The 20,247-nt window shown below is 40.5% G+C and overlaps 1 protein-coding gene across 7 annotated transcripts in view; it reads right to left on the minus strand.

Moving 5' to 3' along the window:
* Mctp2 (multiple C2 and transmembrane domain containing 2) overlaps positions 1-20,247 on the minus strand; it is a 280,804-nt gene that overhangs the window by 141,930 nt on the left and 118,627 nt on the right. For 6 of the 7 annotated variants that reach the window (XR_013042415.1, XM_076545038.1, XM_076545044.1 and 3 more), the window contains 5 exons: positions 18,329-18,471; positions 17,375-17,451; positions 16,892-17,003; positions 12,932-12,967; positions 286-450 (listed from right to left, as the gene is read on the minus strand). Coding sequence is in view for 4 of the 7 variants with exons in the window: in XM_076545038.1 (XP_076401153.1) it covers positions 286-450; positions 12,932-12,967; positions 16,892-17,003; positions 17,375-17,451; positions 18,329-18,471 (533 nt within the window). In the remaining 3 variants the exon portion in view is untranslated. Of the gene's footprint in view, positions 1-285; positions 451-12,931; positions 12,968-16,891; positions 17,004-17,374; positions 17,452-18,328; positions 18,472-20,247 lie in introns of those variants that run through there. The other variant, XR_013042416.1, reaches the window with a different exon arrangement.

The raw sequence follows: 20,247 nt of genomic DNA on the forward strand, positions 1-20,247 counted from the left end.
CTTAAGACAGATCATGCATCCAGAACTACGATTTAAGAAGCTTTCTTTACTTCTGAAATACATGAAAATAAATTCTTTACCTCTGAAAATAAATGACACCAAGCAAAACCTGAATTCGTTTAATTAATCTATACAACTGTTTTGTTTTGTGGGATGCTACTTAACATGACTGGGGAGATGCTAAAAGTAAGTTGGCTCCACTCTTGAGAAACATAAAGCAGGAACATTTTTCCTTTTTATCGTTTGGAAAGATAATGTCCTCCTTGTACCATTAACATAGCTTACCTTGCTTTTGTATCTCTGATCTCCCAGTTTCAACTGGACAAACATCTCTGTCATGTTCCCTCCTGAGACATTCTTCCCTTCCAACAGAGTTATACTTATAATCCCATTCCAGAGTTGATTCTTTCTCAGGGACTCTGAGAGCCGTAGGTTGCGGATCAAAGAAGACTAAAAATAAATAAATAAATAAATAAATAAATAAATAAATAAATAAATAAATAAATAAATAAATAAATAAAACAGCGTGTAAACAGATTGATTGCTCTTGAAAGTGAATCTGGCTGTCATAGGCATTCCAGCCCTCCCTGTTTCAGCCTGAAGTTGCTCCCAACTTGGAGGAACCTCTTAACATTCCCTGGTTTTGCAAATCCATGCTCCCAGTTCTGTGACTTGCTTCCAATCTTGCAAGAGATAGGTGCAAACAGCATGTGGATTTGGCTCTGCTCTTCACTCCTGCTCAGATGAGCTCTTTCATAGAGATCCTGGAACTTGGCTTTGGCTGTTTGACTCATTGGGAGGGGAAAAAGGCATGCTTGGAAAGAGAGCTCTAAGGGACAAAACACTTCTGGATCTATAGCAATAATGATTGCGGATTTATTCATCACATTCACATTTATCTGTTCTCTCCCGCAGGCTAGTATTTAAAAAACTCCATGCCACTGTGAGGAGAACCACAACTCCAAGTGTAGCTTGCAAAGACCTAACTGGCCAAATAAGCAGTGTGGGTCCAGAGGATGAGATGTGACAAGGGGGAATGGGAAGGGTGTGAAGTCATCTCAGAGTCCCTGAAGCCCCAGATGGGCTAAGTAACTCCTAACTTACTGTTTTTCTTTTTCTAAATGATTCTATTTATGTATACCTCAAACACAATATACAAAGAAGACAAGTATCTATTCTTAAATGGTAAAGATGGTGGCTATAGTTTTTATAATTCTCATTATATAATTTTTAAGCTCCCCCCAAAGAAAACAGAATCAGTGGTAGAACTAATCTTCATGTACTTATTCACCACATTCAGCATCCCACCCATCTAATTTCATCTCTCTCTGCATCAGTTTGTCTCTTGAAACATTTTAGGAAAAAAATCCACATTTGTTTTTATGAAGTCAAAATGCCACAATTACGCTGTACAACAAAATGACCCATCAGCCCTTTGGCGTGGTTCAGCACTCTGTGTTCAGCCCTGACCTCTCAACAGTCGCTCCCTACTGAGTTGCTTGAGTTGGGATTCCCACCTGATCCACAGGCTGAGTTTAGATGACAGAGTTCATTCCCAAATTGTGCTTGATAACTGAAGTGAAACAAGTATACACTTTTTCTTTAGAGGAAGAACCACTAGACTGAAGAATGCCCATGGAGCTGAGCATCAGAACTAATCAATGCACTCCTAACTCTGTGTAGGCATTGACATCATCTGCTTACTCTGTCTTTGTGGTCATTGAGACACCAGTCTGTTCAACCACACCAGGCAGTCACAATTTACCCTAACAAGTAGTAAGTTAGGTCCATATTAATAATATATCAGCTTACTTACTTCAACTACGTCACTGCACCATTCTCAAGAAATGTATTCATGCCACTCTGAGTATTTTGCTGATGTATGATAACAGTAAACAAAATTACTTTAAGGAAAGATGTACTTCCAACTTTTATCCAGGATGATCATAAAGATTTTCTTCGCACGCACGCACGCATGCACGCATGCACGCACGAGAGGGGGGGGCACTGATTTAGAAATACTATTGCAAATTAGAACATGCAAATGGGAAAACAATTGAATAGGAGAGAAATGATTCTCCCAGCACACAAGGATTATTTCTTAACCACCAATTGTCACTTGGTCTTCTATACAATGTATTCAACTATAAGAGATACAAAACAGTTTAAATTAAGTGACTTTGTTAAAATCACATCACAAAAGCAGCACATAGCACAGACATGCATCCGTGTGTGTCCACATCTACAGATGTGCATACAAACACAGAATATACTCTTACACATTTTATAGCTTATTGAGTGCACAGGCTGACATGTCTGCCTTTAAAGGAAAGATGAGATTTTGATTCATAAGTCCTGCTGTAATTCCCTCTTTTGCTGTCTTTTCCTTCTTAAAAGTTTGACTTCTAACCAACAAGCTAAAGCATGACCTGTCCCATGGCCATGCTTCAAAGTTCCGACAGATATATTCCTCCCTCAACACTGCAACTATTTCAGCATCCCTTTTATAAAACAGGGAGTAATGTCCACAGAGGATCAAAGGGCATCCTACAGTCTGGCAATTGCCTAAGAAAAATGGCAGCATGTCCATGAAATATGCCCTAAAATAATTTTGCAGTGCAGAATGTCCTAATTTCAAATTGGATGTTTATCTTGGAAAGGCCTCTATCTAACTTGTCCATAAAGCAGCCCCACTTAGCTGTATGAGCTCTGTGAAAATGCAATCCAAAGCTGGTTATTAAGGGGGCTGGAGATGGGTTCCATATGGCAGAACAGCATGGGAGGGCAAGGCTGAGGCCTGCACCAGGCGCGGCTTGGCTGAAGCTCCTGATCTATCCATGGACACTCGTTGCATTACACCATAACATCTGGATTATGGCTTGTAATGTCCCTGGGAAATATCCTCTTTCCATCAAAGCCTTTATCTATCTCAGTCGGACTTTGAACATTTTAGTATTTAACACAGTCATGTTTGATCTGATAGACTTGCTCGTTCACTGGCCAAGTTTTCTTTTCTTTCTTTTTTATTTTACCCCTCAATCCTAAAGGCAGGGTGGGAGAAGAGAGTTATTTATTGCAGAGTTCACAGATAGGAAAGAAAGTAAGACTTTTATTTTACTTATTTGACCTTAAAAAAAATGTTCCCTTGCAAACTCCACACTCTGTGTACTTGTGCGTGATCTAAAGACATTCTTCATACCTCCTTCAGCATTCCTTTCCAAAATGAAGAGGCAGGGCAGGACAGAACCAGGCATTCTGTGTGTGCCCAACAGCACAGCAAGGTTAGCAAAATCTATTTTGTTCTTCAAACATTCCCTTTCTCCCCACAATAAATCGGCTCATCTGCACTCACTCAGTTAGCTGTATAGCTCAGGTTTTCACATTTCTGTCCCTGCCTATAAGGGGAATTTGTCATCTTAATGCAGTCTGGAATACGATAGGAAAGGAGGAAATGACCCATCAAAGAGGAAGCCCACCCCACCTGAGGTGAAACTAACACCAGCTGATAGAGCAAAGTTTCTGGGTCCTGACCCTAATTCCCCCACAGACAGGAGGGATAAAATATAGTGCATCAGGGTTGTGCTATTTTCCTCCTTCCTCCCCAAGGATCAGAACCTTTTAGTATTTCTCTGTGATCCATTCATCTCTCTGTGTCTGGGCCCCCACTCCATAGGATCCACATTCATTCTTCTTAGAAAAATGATGTCCATTGAAAGTGCATACATCAATTATTAATAGAAATACAAAAACAAGGTGTGACACTCAGCTCATTAAGCATGCTGATTTTCATGCAAATGGAGCAACCCTCCAAAGATTTCTTTACTTTCTTAAGTCATGATAACCTCACACTCATAGCTCAGTGGGAAGAAAAGGAGTCTGTAAGCTAGGGAGCTTCTGCTCACTTCAAGGAGGTGCCAAGATTCACTTCAGAATCTCCAAAGGTTCTCATCCAGGAATAGAGCCTCAGAGTAAATGTGTTTATTCGGGGTTTATGCAGTGGATTGTAGTCTGGTGACATTAACTGATGAGCAAAACACAAGCACAAGGTAGAACATGGAGTTAGGAGCTCGGGGGACAGTCTGTGGCCATCAACAGCAAGGCCACATTCAACTGTTCGCTGCAAGTTCCAGTGTGGAATGTGCTGATGGATATCAGAGAAGAAACAAACGGTGAAGAAAAAGGAAGGAAAGGTAAAAGAAGACAATGAGCTGGGGAGATGGTTCAGTGGTTGAGAGCACTTGTTTCACAAGCATAGAAAGGTGAGTTCAGACCCCTACCCCCCAGCACAGCACCCACACAGAAAGACCAGCAGGGCCATGAGTATCCAAAATGGTAACAATATAGATGGTGGAGACAGGCTAACTTGCCAGCAAGTTTAGGTCAAAAGATTAGCTCCAGGCTCAATGGGACACCCCGTCTCAAGGGCATAAGGCAAAGAGGGACAAGCATGCTAAGCACAGGTTTCCACAGACCTCCTCCACACAGGCACACACCCCACCCACTCACACACATATGCTCATATGCCACACATGTACAAATACCACGTGTACAAAATAATAATAAATAGAGTAACAAGAAAAAGCAGGGGCAAGTGTAGTTTTAATTTTTTTTTCAAGATTTTTTTTCAGTGATGGCAGTGTAAGACTCTTGTGTTGCTAACACATCCTGTTTTTGACCTATCCATTATGCTCCTAAAGTCTCTGTGTCAACACAGGTAACCAACAGAAACAAATGCACAGGAAAAAAAAAAAAAACCTCTGTAAGAAAAATGACTAGCAAAGCAGTGCTCTAACTCCGATGACTGTTTCTGTGCAAAGCTGAGGGAAAACACTCGGTCTAGGTCTATAAAAAGCTTCACTAAAATATTCCTTTCAAGTGTTTTCAACATGTAAAACTACTGCTGCCTGTCAACGGCTTTACGGCACAATGGGAGCAGATCCATGCATGCAGGGAACCGGCTTCCAGAACAGACCCTCCTCTGCAGCTACTTACATCGTCTGAAGAGGATCCTGAGTCCTCACATAAGGACACAAAGAAAACTTTCTACACTTCCCACACAGACATGCACATGGAAGTTGAGAGCTGTATTTGTAGAGGCACTTGTATCCAAAGTTCCAAGGACAAACACTGTGTGTGTAAAGTTATAGAAGTGCTGTATTCATTTCAGATTCTCAGTTATAAGAAAATATTATCACTCATATTTTCTACTGGAAAATAAAAACTAAATCAAGAAAAGATGTAATAAATAGACAAGGACTGGAAGGGCTCCACGACTCTAAATTTGGGGCAAGAAATATCAGTTCTTTTATTAACGGGGTAAAAAGATTATGATCACGTGATCCGTGAGGTTATTTCTTTGACCTGACCTCGAGGGAACTCAAACATTGTGCAGCACTATTTATAATCTAGTATTTAGTTTTTATGTCAACTGCCTTAGACTTTTAGTCTATTCTATTTCTCTACTTCTTGCCTTAATTTAAAATGTAGCAAATGCTCCCATATTCTGGACCTAAAATAAGGTATTTGGTGCTGGTCTCACTCTTAGGTGTTGAAAGTGCAGGGCTATCACCGGATCCCAAGCATCTTCTTGTTATGCCCCTGAGCACCTCCTTACAGCGCCTTAACCCCAGCCCTGTTCCTATCCTCCAAGAGTTAGCAGGTAGAACTACTGACCATACCATCACCCTTTCTGACATCTCTGCTTTCAACTTGTATCTCCAAGAGCTTACCACATTTTCTACCTCATGTCATTGGCTATCAGACAGGAGTGTGCTTTAGAGCTACCTGGAGGTCTAGTTGAGACTCTTGGCACTAGTTATCAGGGATTTTGATTCAAGACATAAAAAGAAATGAGAGCTAAGAAGTTGCCTTTTCAGGCCTGTGGGGAGGTGGGAGAGGAGACTGGTGTAGGAGGAGCAGTAAAATTTTGAGACCAATTTTATCTACATAACAGGTTCTAAAACCTAAGTTGGTCACAGCTACATGTGAAAACTTATCTCAAAAACTTACAAACAAGGAAAGTTTTGAAAATAGACTTTCAAAAATAATATAACAAATCCCAGCTGTGACTGGTCCACGGATCACATTTAGGAGCACAGGTTGTTTGAAGCTGTATACAATCATCTCTGGCTCTTGTTAGGTACTCCATTATTTGGAATGGCCACATCTCCATGCTGCCTTGTCTTATTTACTCATAGTCACTCTAGTCTTCTTGAAATTACCTTGGGCTCTCCCCATCCACCTACAGGACTAAGAGAGGAACTTGCTGTATGGCCCCGAATACTCACAACACACATTCTGATTCTCTAATTCACATTTACACTCCAGGACAGCATTCCCACTCTAAGGCTATGTTCCATGACAGATTTTGGTGCAATACTGAGTATAATGCTACAGAGAAGACTGGCATGATGAAAGAGCTAGGAAGATAGTGCCCCTGACTCTGCTCATATAAGCTTATAAAGCTCTGGAAGATTGACAGCCCTATCTGAGCATGGCTGCAGCCTCAAAAAAGCAGGAAAGCCTGGAGGTCACTGTATCCAGAGTCTCATTGTGACCTCCACTTCTTAAAAGAAAGCAGAAGGTTAGAGTTGAGACACTTAGCATGGGGCTATGGAGGGCCACATCTAAATGTACAGAAGGCAGACAGAGAGTAGACAGACACAGGGCAAGGATAGAGCTCAGTGGTAGAGTGTGTGTTTAGCCTAAGACCTGGGGTTCTATTCCTAGCACCAACAGTTTTAAAAGCTAGAGAGGTGTGATAGATGACAGATAATACATACTTCGGAGAAATAAGATAGAGATATATTAGATTGGATTAAAAAAACAAGCACCCAGACATGCAGAGACAGAACTCTATGGGCCAAGATATATGTGGCAGTGTGAATGTATAATTTCAAGGCTTTGAGTTTAACCAAAAGAGTGAATAGTGAGACTGTGTTACTATGAGCAGACATTGAAGAACATGTGCAAATGAGAACGAGCAAACTAATAAACAGAAAGCACTCTGTTAGCTGGTGTGTTTGGGAAACATGCTCTGTTTTCTTTCTGTCTTCGGCTCCTTGGATGCTTCTTTTTCTTCTTCATTTTTTTGGACATAATTCTTTATTGATTCTTTAGAAAAATCACATCAAGCACCCCAATCCCACTCACCTCCCAATCCTTCCATATTCACCCCTCACCCCTGCAGTATGCACCCCAAATTAATTAAAAACAAGACCAAACCACCAAAAAGCCCACCTCACTCTTCCATCTTTCCAACGCCTCTTCAGTCATCCTAGTGGCATTGGGAGTCAGGGTGTGTTACACAATATACCCTTTTGTCCAATCAGCCCCACCCACAAAATGTTCATTGTGATGAGTCATTGGTCTGGTTCAAGGTCTCTGGTTTCTGGTACACCATCATCACTGGGCTGGACCCTCACTGAAACTTCTCTCGGACATCCTGTTGTTGCCCTGAGTCATGGAGATTCCGAAGTTATTGTCCTGCGGGACCAGTCCCTTCATGCACTCTAGTAGGTCAAAGGTGGGGCAGCTGATAGGGTTGACCACCCCAAGGCCCAGGATGTGGATCTGGGTGATAGTTGAGCTGGTCAGTCCAAGCCACTGGGGACCACCCCTCAGATGACAGACAGAGCCAGCTCTCCTAGGCCCGTGCCATTGGGTCCAGTTCTCCCACACCTGTGGTGTGGGGTGGCACAGCCTGGTGGGTCTGAGTCAATGTCTGTGGCTCTTGATACCACTGAATGCCATGCTGATGCCAGGGGTCTAAGCTACCATCTTGGGCCATATAAGTGTCCAAGGGCTACTCTGATACAGGGGCCATGCCAATCTGGGTGGCATCTGAGCCTGTGCTGATCTGTGGGACCATGTCTAGGTCCATGGTACTAGTACAGTCAGGGTCTGTGACATCTGTGCCCCATGGTGCCACCAGAGGCCACATGGATGCCCAGGGTCTAGGCTATATCCTATGGCCATGTTGGTATCTGAGGGCCATGCTGCCACTGGGGCCATGGTGTCATCTGGGCAAAGAGCTATGTCTGGGTCCATGGCCTTACAGCAGCCAAAATCTGTGTTGATGTTTATGGTTCCTGATAACATCAAAGGCAATGCTGATGCCAGTGGTCTGGGCCACCACTTATGGCCATGTTGGTGTCCAAGAGCTTCACAACCACAAAGACCATGCTAATCCCAGGGGGCCTGGTTTAGGCTGCTGCCGCAGGCCATGTCTGGGTCCTTGGCCCTACAGCAGCCAGGTGCTGGGCTGATGTCCATGGCTCCTGTTGCCACAGGGGATCATAGGAACCATGCATGTTGAAATTCAAGGGCCATGCTGAGCCAGCCCTGTCCCTCACTGGCCCTGGGATAGCTGTCCCTGCCCCTCACTAGTCACTGTAGCAGGAGATTTGGTGCCCCCACCTTCATGAGAGAGCTGACACCAGCACTTGGGAGAATGCTTTTTCTTGCAACAGGGAGTCCCTCAGACTACTCCCAGGCTCTCACACCAATAAGGCACGGGGAGTTCACATAGAGAAATGTGTGTAGTAAGACGTGTTCATTCAGACAGTAGATGGCAAGAAACCTGTTTGGGTAGAAACAGCTCCTTAACCCTAACTACATGCACACAATGCAATCATTAAACTTGCCCCTCTTCCCAGGTGAGATTTGATCACAGAATAGCTCGTTAATGATAGACAGATAGACAGAAGGAGGCCCCTTCAAATTTTTTCACTCTCCTCCCTCAGTCTAAGTTCCTCTACATCAAACACTCTTTGTGCCAATTTCTCTCCCTGTACCAAGCCAGCTGGAGCACAGATGATTAGGAGACCTAGAAAGTGCAGCCCGCAGAGCTCAGCCTCCACAATAACAGACAGAAACTGCAATAAAAGAATATAAAGCCAGACGGGCCAAGAGTTGGCACTACTAGTCACGTAATTTCATAACAGACAATAAAAATGTTACACTGGTGTAGGTCCTCTCTTATCTTAGACGGCTGACATATTAATGTGTGAATCAGAAGGTCAAAAGAAGAGCCCTGAGAGAGTGTGTACTCATCCCCATGAAAATGAACGTGAAATCCATAGCTAAAGAAACATGTGTTCAGACAGCTTTACAAACCAAATGAGGAGAACCCCCCCAACTCCGTGGGCATGTGTGAGTGTGCATGTGTGCATGAGCAAGTGTGTGCGTGTGCGTGCGTGTGTGTGTGTGTGTGTGTGTGTGTGTGTGTGTGTGCACGTGCACGCACGAGCGTGTCTTTGAGAGGGAGAGAGGGAGGAAGGATAATAGAGCTACCAGGTGTCTAGGTACTGTCCCAGATTTGTTACCTCCACTTCTAGCCCCCTTTCTGTCCCTCCTTGTATTAAACTGTTTGCTGGTTGTAAGTGCTGTGAGTGTCCTTGAGTCGAGCTGCAGCAGCCATCACAGCACACCACAGAGAGTCCTCGAGCAGCTCTGGCCACACTGAGTACTACCCAGCCACAGTGCAAAAGACAGAGATGCCAGTCCATGATCTATTACATCAAATCCCGGATTCTCCATCAGATACTCATTTTAAAAGATTTCCTGGGAGGAAGCTAAGCCTATCTTAAACACTATCCTTATATGTGGTGGAATTCTGAAATGTGATTTTGATTGTATGTTAATAAATTAAGTTGCCCGGGGGTCAGAGCTATTAGAGCCATAGCAAGAGTGTGGTGGTGGTGGTGGTGGCACACACCTTTAATCCCAGCACTTGGTAGAAGAGCTAGGTAGATCTCTGTGTGTTCAGTGATACAGCCAGCATTGGAGACATACGCTTTTAAGACCTGGGGGGCTGTACATACAGACAGTGACGAGGTAGTCACGTGTTTGGGTTTACAACCAATGAGAAGGCAGAACAAAAAAGACTATGAAAAACGTACACACAGGAAGTAGTTCTTTTTCAGAGAGCTAGGACCACCGCAGAAGGAACGGTGAGATTTTAGCTCTGAGCTCTGACCTCTTGGCTTTCTCTTTTACATTGGTTCTGTGTTTCTTATTTAATAAGACGGTTGGTTACATCTACACTTATATATCTATCACATTGAAATCTAGGGCAAAATATCAAAGACACACTTCTAAAATGAGCCACAAGGATACACTTATTCAGGAACATTTGGGGCAATTCAAAAATCTAAGGCTCATAGAGAAAAAGAAGCAACCATCTAAATAAAGGCATAGATGAATCAGATTGAGATTTAAATCCCCTGTCATGGCATAGGTAGCACAGAAGTATAATTTTTATGTTCACAGCTAAGTAATATTTATCTCAGACATTTCCTAACATTAAGCATAACATGAAAATCTTAAAAGAGAAGGTGGAGAAATGGTTAAGTAGTTAAGAGCATTGGCTGTTTCTCTAGAAAAACTATTCTCAACCTTCCTAATGCTGCGACCCTTCAATACAGTTCCTCATGTTGTGGTAACCCCCAACCATAAAATTATTTCATTGCTACTTCATAACTGTAATTTTGCTACTGTTACAAATTAAAAATCTAAGTATCTGATATGCAGGATATCTGATATGTGATCCCTGTGAAAGAGACAAATTGACCCCTAAACTGGCTTTAACCTGACCCACAGGTTGGGAACCATTGTTCTAGAGAATCCAAGTTCAATATCGGGCATCTACGTGGCAACTCACAACCATCTGTAATTACTGTTTCCGGGGATCTAACTCCTTCCCCTGTCTCCTCAAACACTAGCCACACATGTGGCCCACAGAGAGATATGCAGCAAACATTTATACATGTAAAATAACAAAATATTATTTATAAATCAAAGAAATTTGTGGTTTAAAAGTATCAAAAGGTAGATGATCAGAGACTTTTATTCGTGTTTATACAGTGTTAATGGCAGTGGGTGTATAATTCCCCAGTGGTTCTTTCTCGTAAGCCAAATCACAAGCTATCTCGCTTTCCTCCTTAAACTGCATACTTCCCAATGCAAAGAAAGCACCATCACCATTAAGTGTTCCCCAATGTATAATCTTCATGTCTCACATATGAATATCTCTAAAATTCATCAAGCTTTACTTGTCTGGGATTTTACTAAACATATGTACTGGCTCTGGGCATTTATTACATTCCTAAGCCCAGCACACTGAAGTCAAAATTCCAGAAAGAAAAATAAGAGGGGCGGCTCAGCCTCAACACATAACTCTGTAGTATCTATATATAAATACTGCTCTCTGGATCCTCTGTCCCCTTCATAATTTTCATATCTTTATCCAAGCCGTCGACGTTTTTCCTACCCCTCTTCGTTCCTTTGGCCATTGTTCCATAACCTCTCCTGTCCTCCCTGGACTCCAATATTCCCCAGGCTCACAATTTCTGTTTCTCGCCTTTATGTTCTCCCACAAACTGCCGGTGCTCTTCCACAGACTGAAGCTCCCTAACTAAAGATGGTTATTGATGTACAGTACCGGTGTTTTAGTGCAGCAGCCGAATCAATAAAGGAGAAAATACTGCTTTGTCAGGCTTCACCAAGGCATTCTGGGAAACTTTACTGCTTTGGGTGGTTACAGCATCTCTTAAGGCAGAGAGTGAGAGCTGGACTCCCTTCTGTGGTGAGAAACGATGTTCTCCTACCCTCTAGTGACTATAAAGGAATAAGGCAAAGGTGGAGAATGTTGAAGATGACAGCATACTATTATTCATCGTGTCCTCATCTGTTTCTGGACATGGACCAGGGTGCAAGGAACCAAGTGAGATGGGGGATCGACAATTTCCCCATTTACAATTCTGTTTACATGCTTAAAATGCAGGTGCACTATAGTCAGTGTGGACACACTATAGTCAGAGTGTGGCGTTAGAACGTTGACTCTTATGGATTCCTGAGTACAAGACAGTCTCTCTCTCTCTCTCTCTCTCTCTCTCTCTCTCTCTCTCTCTCTCTCTCTCTCTCTCTCTCTCCCCCCTTTCTTTCTTTCTCTCTCTCAGAAATATTAAGAATTCTTGTTCTTGATGCAGACTCCGTATTGTATAGAGAAGTAGTCACCTGAGGTATTATACAGTTAAAATTTAGAAATTGTGTGTATGTACACACTCATTCATATACAAGTGATTGTCTGCACAACTTCTTTCTACCACAAGCACGGATCAGCCCTCACATTCAGAAATCAAATTAGACAAAGAGCCTGAAGCACCCCATCATTTAACTAGAATTCTACATCTCTTGATGTAGAGTAGTAAGAACTGATAACTTGAGTTAAAAATACTTTGGTGGTGGTGGTGGGTTTCTTCTAGAATAATCTTCATGTTTAGTTACCTAATGTATAACTTTCTAATTTGTTAACTTAATAAATGATTAAATTCTGAATGCTTTCATTGGTATTCCCACTTGTACAAACTGTAAAATACTATACACTTGCTTAGATATAGTAATGATGTAAAACCCACCAGTATTTTGTGATATATTTAAAATATTACCATCGTACACTGAGAAGATATGGGAGAGATAGATAATGGCTGTCACATGTTCTTCTAGTCTGTACTTCGCCCCTAAAGTACTCACATTAGCTTCTCATGGCAAAGAACTTCCTGAAGGAACAGCATCTAGCCATGCCACATTCTATGTGTGCCAAGCTTAATGAAGTGTAAAATTCTAACATCCCTGGTACATATAAAATGTCACCACTCAAAAAAGTGCAAGTTCCAACATCTGGCCATGCCCTCACTTAATGAAACTCTAAAGAAAGGGCCTTTCCTTTTTATTCATTAAAACAATAAGAGGTACAGAATGCTGATACAAATCAAGCCTGAACGATACTAATTTTATATATGTGTGTGTGTATATGTATATATATGAATGGGTCTATGTATATGTATATATATATATATATATGAATGCATGTGTAAAAAAATGAAGTTTTATTCAGATTATATAAAAATAAAAAAACAAGTAAATTTACCTTGCTGGCACTTAACCGCTTCCGATTTGACCAACGCTTCATTGTATAGTGAAGATATAAAAATGAAACAGATAAACATTGAATCATTTATAACATAATTAAACTACTTTACATTACATATGATGCATATTATATTCAGGTTATTATCTTCCAAATTTGAAAGGTAGCCTCTGCCATCACTTATCTCTCTCCACAAAAAGCTCACGTAAACAAGAAAACAAGAACAAAGGAATATCACACTTATATAGTTGTACACATCATTTTTTCATAGTATTTAGGATAGATCAGCAATGGCAGACAAATATCATTCTATCTCAATAACATTTTTTCAATTAAATGAAATAATACATTTCATCTCCAAAAAGGAAGATTGTGTTTCTCCCACTTACAATGTTTAGGTAGCATTGTAAAAATATTTGTAAATTATTAACTAATGTTAGTTCATGTTTGGATCATCCATAGCTTTTGTTACCAGAAAACAAAATTCTATTTATTTTCATAGGTTAAATCTCAATAGTCAAAAATAACAGAAAAGAGTGCAGAACTTATACCATATGGAAATTTGTTATTTTATAACCTAATTAAAAAAGAAAATACTAAAAACTTTAGAATCACCATTGTCCAATGAAATTAATTTAGTTGATTTAGCAAATGTGTGAAGAAAGAAAAAAGTTTTGAAGGTAAACACATTTAACCCTATTCTTTTCTGATCCCTCTTTTGTCATGCAAACGCTGCTCTATTTCATCTGGGGTTGAAATTTTCTTTCAGCAAAATCCATCTCCTCTCCCAAGTCAGTGCCCAGTACCGCAATGCTCTGCTCTCTATCTCACTAACTAACTGCTTGTTAAAACGTGGTTACCTTCAGAATACTGCAATTGAATTATGAAATCTAAGCAGACCACATTTACTATAATGTTCAAGGAATAGAAAAAATGCAGGTAAATGGTATGTCTATTTTGCTACTATTTCTCCTCAATCAATAAGAAACCTGAAAAGGAACCAATGGTCAAGAGAAGTCCATTCACATTTCACTGGCCAGTCATTAAGACTGGCCAGAGAGAACTTGCAGGTTCTCATTAATATTTGTCCAGGGGAAACGGTGAGGTCATCATTGTGCACCTGACCTAGTTAAGGTACTACAACGAAGGTTTGAAAGAAAATGCTCAGGCATTTTCTCAATAAAAATACCAAGTATTTTCACTTAATCCAATAACAGAAATTAATGACAACTTTATAGGGGTATAAAGCTATTGAGTCCTTTTTTGCATAGGCTTGATTTTTTTGTAGCCATCACAAAAGATAAAGCAAATTAGGACTAACATGATATCTACTTTACTGTAATGCTACAAGCTACCATATACTGAATATTTCTACCCTGTCTGGAGCCATAGTTGGTCATATCAATCTCCATGATGCTATAAAACAGGTATCCCCCATTCTTATCTCACACAAGAAGGAAACCCGCAGAGAGGTTAACTAACCCTGTGGATTTGACTGAGACATGGTGGATCTAGGAGTCAAACACAGATAGTTTGATGACAAGTCCACGATTTTAATTATGAGCCTACTCCTCTCCAAGAAAAAAAAGAAGTACAATTTACTCAGGCTTTCAGTCAGAGGGATGTACCCTACTTAGATGTACAACACAAAAAAAGCTGCACCTCTTAAGATTTTTTTTGTCTCTTTGGTTCTAAAGCAACAAAATTTCCTTCACTGATGGCAAAAAAAAACAAATTGGTGCAAAACTGAGAATCCAAAGTGGAACTCCTCTACAGTTTACACATAAGTGGTAACGTATAAACCAAGCATTCTAATCACATAAATCTACTGCCCTCTAGGTCCAAGGGCTTGTTATTTCCACTTAAAAACCCAAAATAAACATGCCTTTTAATATTCACTTAATCTTAATAAAAAGAACAAATGTTTTCTTCTATCTAGTATCCGCAAATGGACCATGTTAGTCCTGTAAGTACATATATATATATAAAGTGTCTGTATGTATATGTATATATATATGTGTATATATATATGATGGCTATATATGTCTCAAAACAAGTCATTCCTCCAGTACTGTCCCTTTGCTTATGCTTAGATCAAGTATATAAATAGAAAAGGGAAATTACAAAGCAAAGTATATGAGATAGGCAGGCTTCCCTGTGCTATTGCCTTCTCATTATATAAAATCAATTGCACACTTGGCTTCTGCTGGGCAATGCATAAGGAGAACATACAAGTAAGCAGAAAGGCTGGCGATCTCAACAGAGGAAGTGGGGGTGCCTCTCAAATACTAAGAGGGGCCAGGCTAAGTTAGGTGAAGACAGTGGATATTCTTGGTACTTGGAAAAGACACACTGAGATGTATCATAAGTGCAATTCCAAGTTGCTTCTTGCATTGTTTGCTCTGCAGTTTGAGAAAAATCAAAATCAAATAGTTAATACTTGAAAATTCCAAATGTGGTGATATTGAAATGCAGTTGAAGTGCAATAATATTGTTGAACATAGTCTATTGAGCTGGTAAAAATCCAAAAGGTGCAGCCATTTTCATGGGAGACATCAACTTTATAGAAGTCACTAAAGAAACACTGGGTGTCAAGTGTTCTGCCATGAGCATTTGGTTCAAACACAAATCTATATTGCGTGTTAATTTAGGCTAGCACCCACCTCAAGTCACCCACCACCTACTATACACTTGAACAGTGAATCCAGGGCATAGATTCTGAAGCAACAACAACAGGATAAAAATGAAGGTAAAGAAAAGCCCTGGACAGAGGGGGACAGAGAAGACAATGCTGTCTTCATCATATTAACAGTTTCCTTGAGGTCCCAAGTGTGAACAGTGTTATCTTAAGTATAAGGAGAGTTTTAGTCTGTTATTTGTAAGCAAATTAACCTAAGGAATTCAAATGATAGAAAGCGAATTTTTACTTAACACTCTGACAAATGAAAAATTCATAGTACACTTTTACTATTCCTATTACTAGCTAGCTCCTAGGAGTTTACCAGTAAATTAGTAGTAAATTACTAGTTATGGTTTTCATCATGAAGTTAATTACAACCGAAAGATTAAGCAATAGCTAAAATAAAGAATATTTACCTCAATTTAGAAAGTATTATTAGAAACCTAATTTCTAAAAAGGCTTCAGATTTTCATATTGGATTCCCTGCAGGATCAAATGTAACACATCTATTCTTCCTCCAGGAACTTCTTTAGTTTGCTTTAAAAATATCTTTCAGTAAATTGTAATAAAACACATTGTGCTCTTATTTTAATTATTGGAATTATGATGTGCAATCCATGAATATGAAAATGAGATTATTATTTTCATCAGCATGTTTACTTGTAAGAGCAGACTTTCTATCTTATCTTAACAAAATCAAATGCTTCACTGATGGTGCAGCATCGCCACTATATAGTGTGTTAATGAGAAATTTCCATGTGATAGAAGAGAGAACATTAAAATTTGCATTTTTCACAAAAGCACACCCAGTGGAAAAGTTAGCAGCTAAAAGCAACAGCCAGTAAAGAAGGCAAAGGACTCAACATATTGCAAGAGGATACTTGATCACTTCATAATTCACGACGTTAACATTATATCCTGGGAGCTGCCTGCAGAGCTGAATATATGAAAGGCAAAAGTCACCCAGAATCTAAAAATTACTAAATGGAAGCCCTGACACTTAAGGAAACTGTATTTTCAAGTGGCTTATTCAGGCAAAACACATACAGTCTATGAGTTTAAAAGCAATCTTAACCATACCTTAGTCAGCCAGATAAGTTCTTATTTCTTGGTTGCCTGGCCAGTGGTTCATGAGAAAGAGTGTCGATAACTGCATACTGACACTTTATGCAATTATTTCACTTCTCCCCTTAATGTACAACTGACAGGTATCCTGCCTGCTGGTCAGTCATCAAAGATCCATCACAGTGGAGAGGTTAATCAAAAAGGTTCACACTTACATGCCTCTTGAAGTCACCCTGTTTCACAACTAGGTTCAAATTTAACACAATAACTCCCATATCATCTTCTAAACTGTTTGGATCTTCCAGTTTTAAAATGTGTTCGGTCGTCCTGCAAGCAAAAAGACAACACTTGATCGTAACATTAATTGGCAATATTGCAGGCCTGCTAAGCTATTCGAAGCCTAAGGCAAAAGCCTACTACCTCTGCATAAAGATTAGACACAGCGGGGGTGGGGGGAATACAGAACCACATTTAATGAAAATATATTTTCTGGGGGTGGAAGAAAAAACTCTGACATTGTCAAACTCCACATTGGTTAACTGGTCCTCCCTGTTCTACTACCAAAATAAAGTGTAAAAACATGTTTTAAGTTAAATTATGGACCTCAATAATTTAAAAACCGAAATAAGCATGATTTAATATGAGCATGGGTTTCCCCTAAAATTCACTGATAATGATTCAAGGTAAAAGAATGATACCTGTTAAGTTCAAGGTCCCTGAGAATGACAAAGGCAGACCCCATGAAGTCAGACGTGGTTAAGTCTCGATCATATACCTAGAAATCAAGGAGGACATTAGCACACAGGGCCATCCAAAGCAGCTGGCTTGATCAAATGACTAACATACAGAATAGGCTGGGGACTCAGAAATTCATTGTTCAGTCCTTACAATAATTTGCACAGTGAGGTTGAAGAAAACTGTGGTCAAGACTATACAGAGAAAAAATACCCTGCCTATTTTGCCAGCCATGCTCAAAACAATAGAAAAAAAAGAGAAAGAAAGAAAGAAAGAAAGAAAGAAAGAAAGAAAGAAAGAAAGAAAGAAAGAAAGAAAGAAAGAAAGAAAGAAAGACCAAACTTTTAAGGCAGTGGTCAAATACAACAAAATATTACACACAATGGACCCTCCCTATAGTTTAATTGGCCTCTCATTAAAACTTAGCATTTTCCATGGTGAACAGATCTGCCAATTAAATAGAAATTTGCTAACGATTGTGCAGCCATCCCATTCTACACACTCAACTCACACAGTTGAAACCCAGATGTTGGAGTCATTGATGCTTACACCTGGTAACTTGAAGCTCTGTTAAGTATAAAGTTCTTTCTAATGAGAACAGTGTCTACACTTGTCACCACTACAGGGCCAGTAATAATTCTTCCACGTTGAGCAAGTGTAAATAGAGCCAATAAGGACATTATTTACACAATACAGGGTGACTTCGTAGCACATGTATCTCCTTGATTTGAGGGAAACACAGTTTCATAAAGAGTCTTAAAAAAAATTCCTTCTACGGTATTAAATTTTCAATCCAGCCTCAGGGAAAAATGGAGGGATTAATTGAAGCAAGTGCACATTTAAGGAGGCCCTGAGAGCTACAGAAGAATATAGATTCTGAAGGAAGGAGCTGACCAGAAAGCTGTCGGGATTACTACCTTCACACGAAGCTTTTGATCAAGGCTTTGTATCGGCAACACAACTATCTCGTCCCAAATCGGGTTCAAGTTCTTATATATGACTTTACTTTTGTACAGCGTCTTCCCATTCAGCTTAAATTTCACATACGGATCACTTGTGCCTTTCAAAAGGAAAGAGAGAACAAGACAGAATTTTAAAAATACACATAGACACCTGACATCTCTACCCAGTCAAGATTCTTCCCACAGTCCCCAGGCCTGAAGCAAGCCAGGAAGCCCACTGAGATGATGTCCCTGTGCAGAGGGATGGGAAGCCCTGGATGCGTCACGGGGAGGGAAAAGTGCTACAATGTAAGGGTAAACCATTAATTCCATTTTGTCTTTTAGTGGTTGACTACGAATGGGCTCTCTAGACTTTTTATGTGGTTTCATTGTGGATACGTCACCCCTCAATAACCCACAAAAATTCGAAAAATCAAGTCAGTGTCAGGAATCCTGGGGAGAAGCTTGCCCCTCCTAGGATCGGCGTTAAGTCCATGAAAAGGGAAAGCAGCCATTTCCAAATATTGAGCAGATGGCCGATTTAATCGTATCTTCTTATACCTTGAAATATAATCATAACAAATAAACCGGTCTCCGCAATCACTCATTCAAAAGATGACGTGAGGGGGCTCAGACTGGCACCAGGGGCGTAGAGATTAAATCAACAGAGTGGCCATTCTTTGCTGCCTCCTCGCATCTGCACCAAAGCTGCACACATTGTCCCCACCCAGGACCAGCACATCCACCAGGCCCTCAGCTGGCCTCAGCGCTGACACAGCTGACCTGAGTGGCCCCTCCTGGGGTGCTTTGAAATGGATGCCAAAGGGAATGAATAATATCCCTCAAGTTGCTACCTCCACCCCCCTACCCCCCACACACACCCTCACTCCCACTCCCGCCCACCGCCACACACACAAACTGATGGTAGATCCTCCTCCACATTGCTCAGATCAACTGGAAAGAAAAGAACCTTACAAACGTAATGCATGAATTATGTATTGCGCCTGTGTGTTACATGAGTCTGTGTGCCATCTAGCATGCCGAGGATATACTTGCTCATCTGTATCAGGTGAGTGAAGAAACAGGAGCAAATGAATAATCAGCAGCGAGATCAGGGAAGGCCAGCCCAAGAGGCTACAAAGACGAAACTTGGGACTTGCAGTGTTATGGCACTGTGGTCCATCTCAAAACCCAGCCCTGTGAGGATAAATGCAAGGACCCACCATCTAATTCAGGGCCCCCGATAGGTTCTAAGAATATCCATTGAAATGAATTTCTGATACGAAATTCAAGCCAATACCATCTACAAATATTATATCAGAAATTAATTTTAGTTAATCATAAAAAATTAATTCCACCACTTTTCTGCAAACACGTCATTAAGAACTACCGTTCTTTACTTCAATAGTTTGTCATGTAGGCCCCTTCTTAATGTTTCCATGTGGCCCCAGTAGTAAAAACCACAGAAAAGTAAATGCAATACATTCCCTAGCTATTTGAGTGGACGGTGGCATCACTATGCAACTGGACAGTATACATTATTCAATGTTAATAGCCTTACTAAAGCAGGAATTTTCTGGATTAGCATTCCAGTAATGCATGGGCATTAACTTTAAAACAAAGAAATTAAAATAAGCTACAAATACCGGATGTGTCCAATTCTACCGCCTTAAGTTTGGCAGTGTAGGAAGAGAAGCCCAGACCTCATTCAAAACACATACCCATGTTGAGCAGTTTTTGAAGGCTAGTAAAAAAGAAATGCATTCACAGCCACTCAGTGGAATTCATACTGGTGAGTGAGCATCTGCCCACCCCCTCCTTCAGCAGCTTGAGAGAACACCTCTGGCTGGTCAGGATTTAACAATCATTGTGATATATATATATAAAAAAAAAAG

This window comes from Peromyscus maniculatus, chromosome 1 (genome assembly GCF_049852395.1).
Source record: "Peromyscus maniculatus bairdii isolate BWxNUB_F1_BW_parent chromosome 1, HU_Pman_BW_mat_3.1, whole genome shotgun sequence".
Taxonomy (NCBI): domain Eukaryota; kingdom Metazoa; phylum Chordata; class Mammalia; order Rodentia; family Cricetidae; genus Peromyscus; species Peromyscus maniculatus.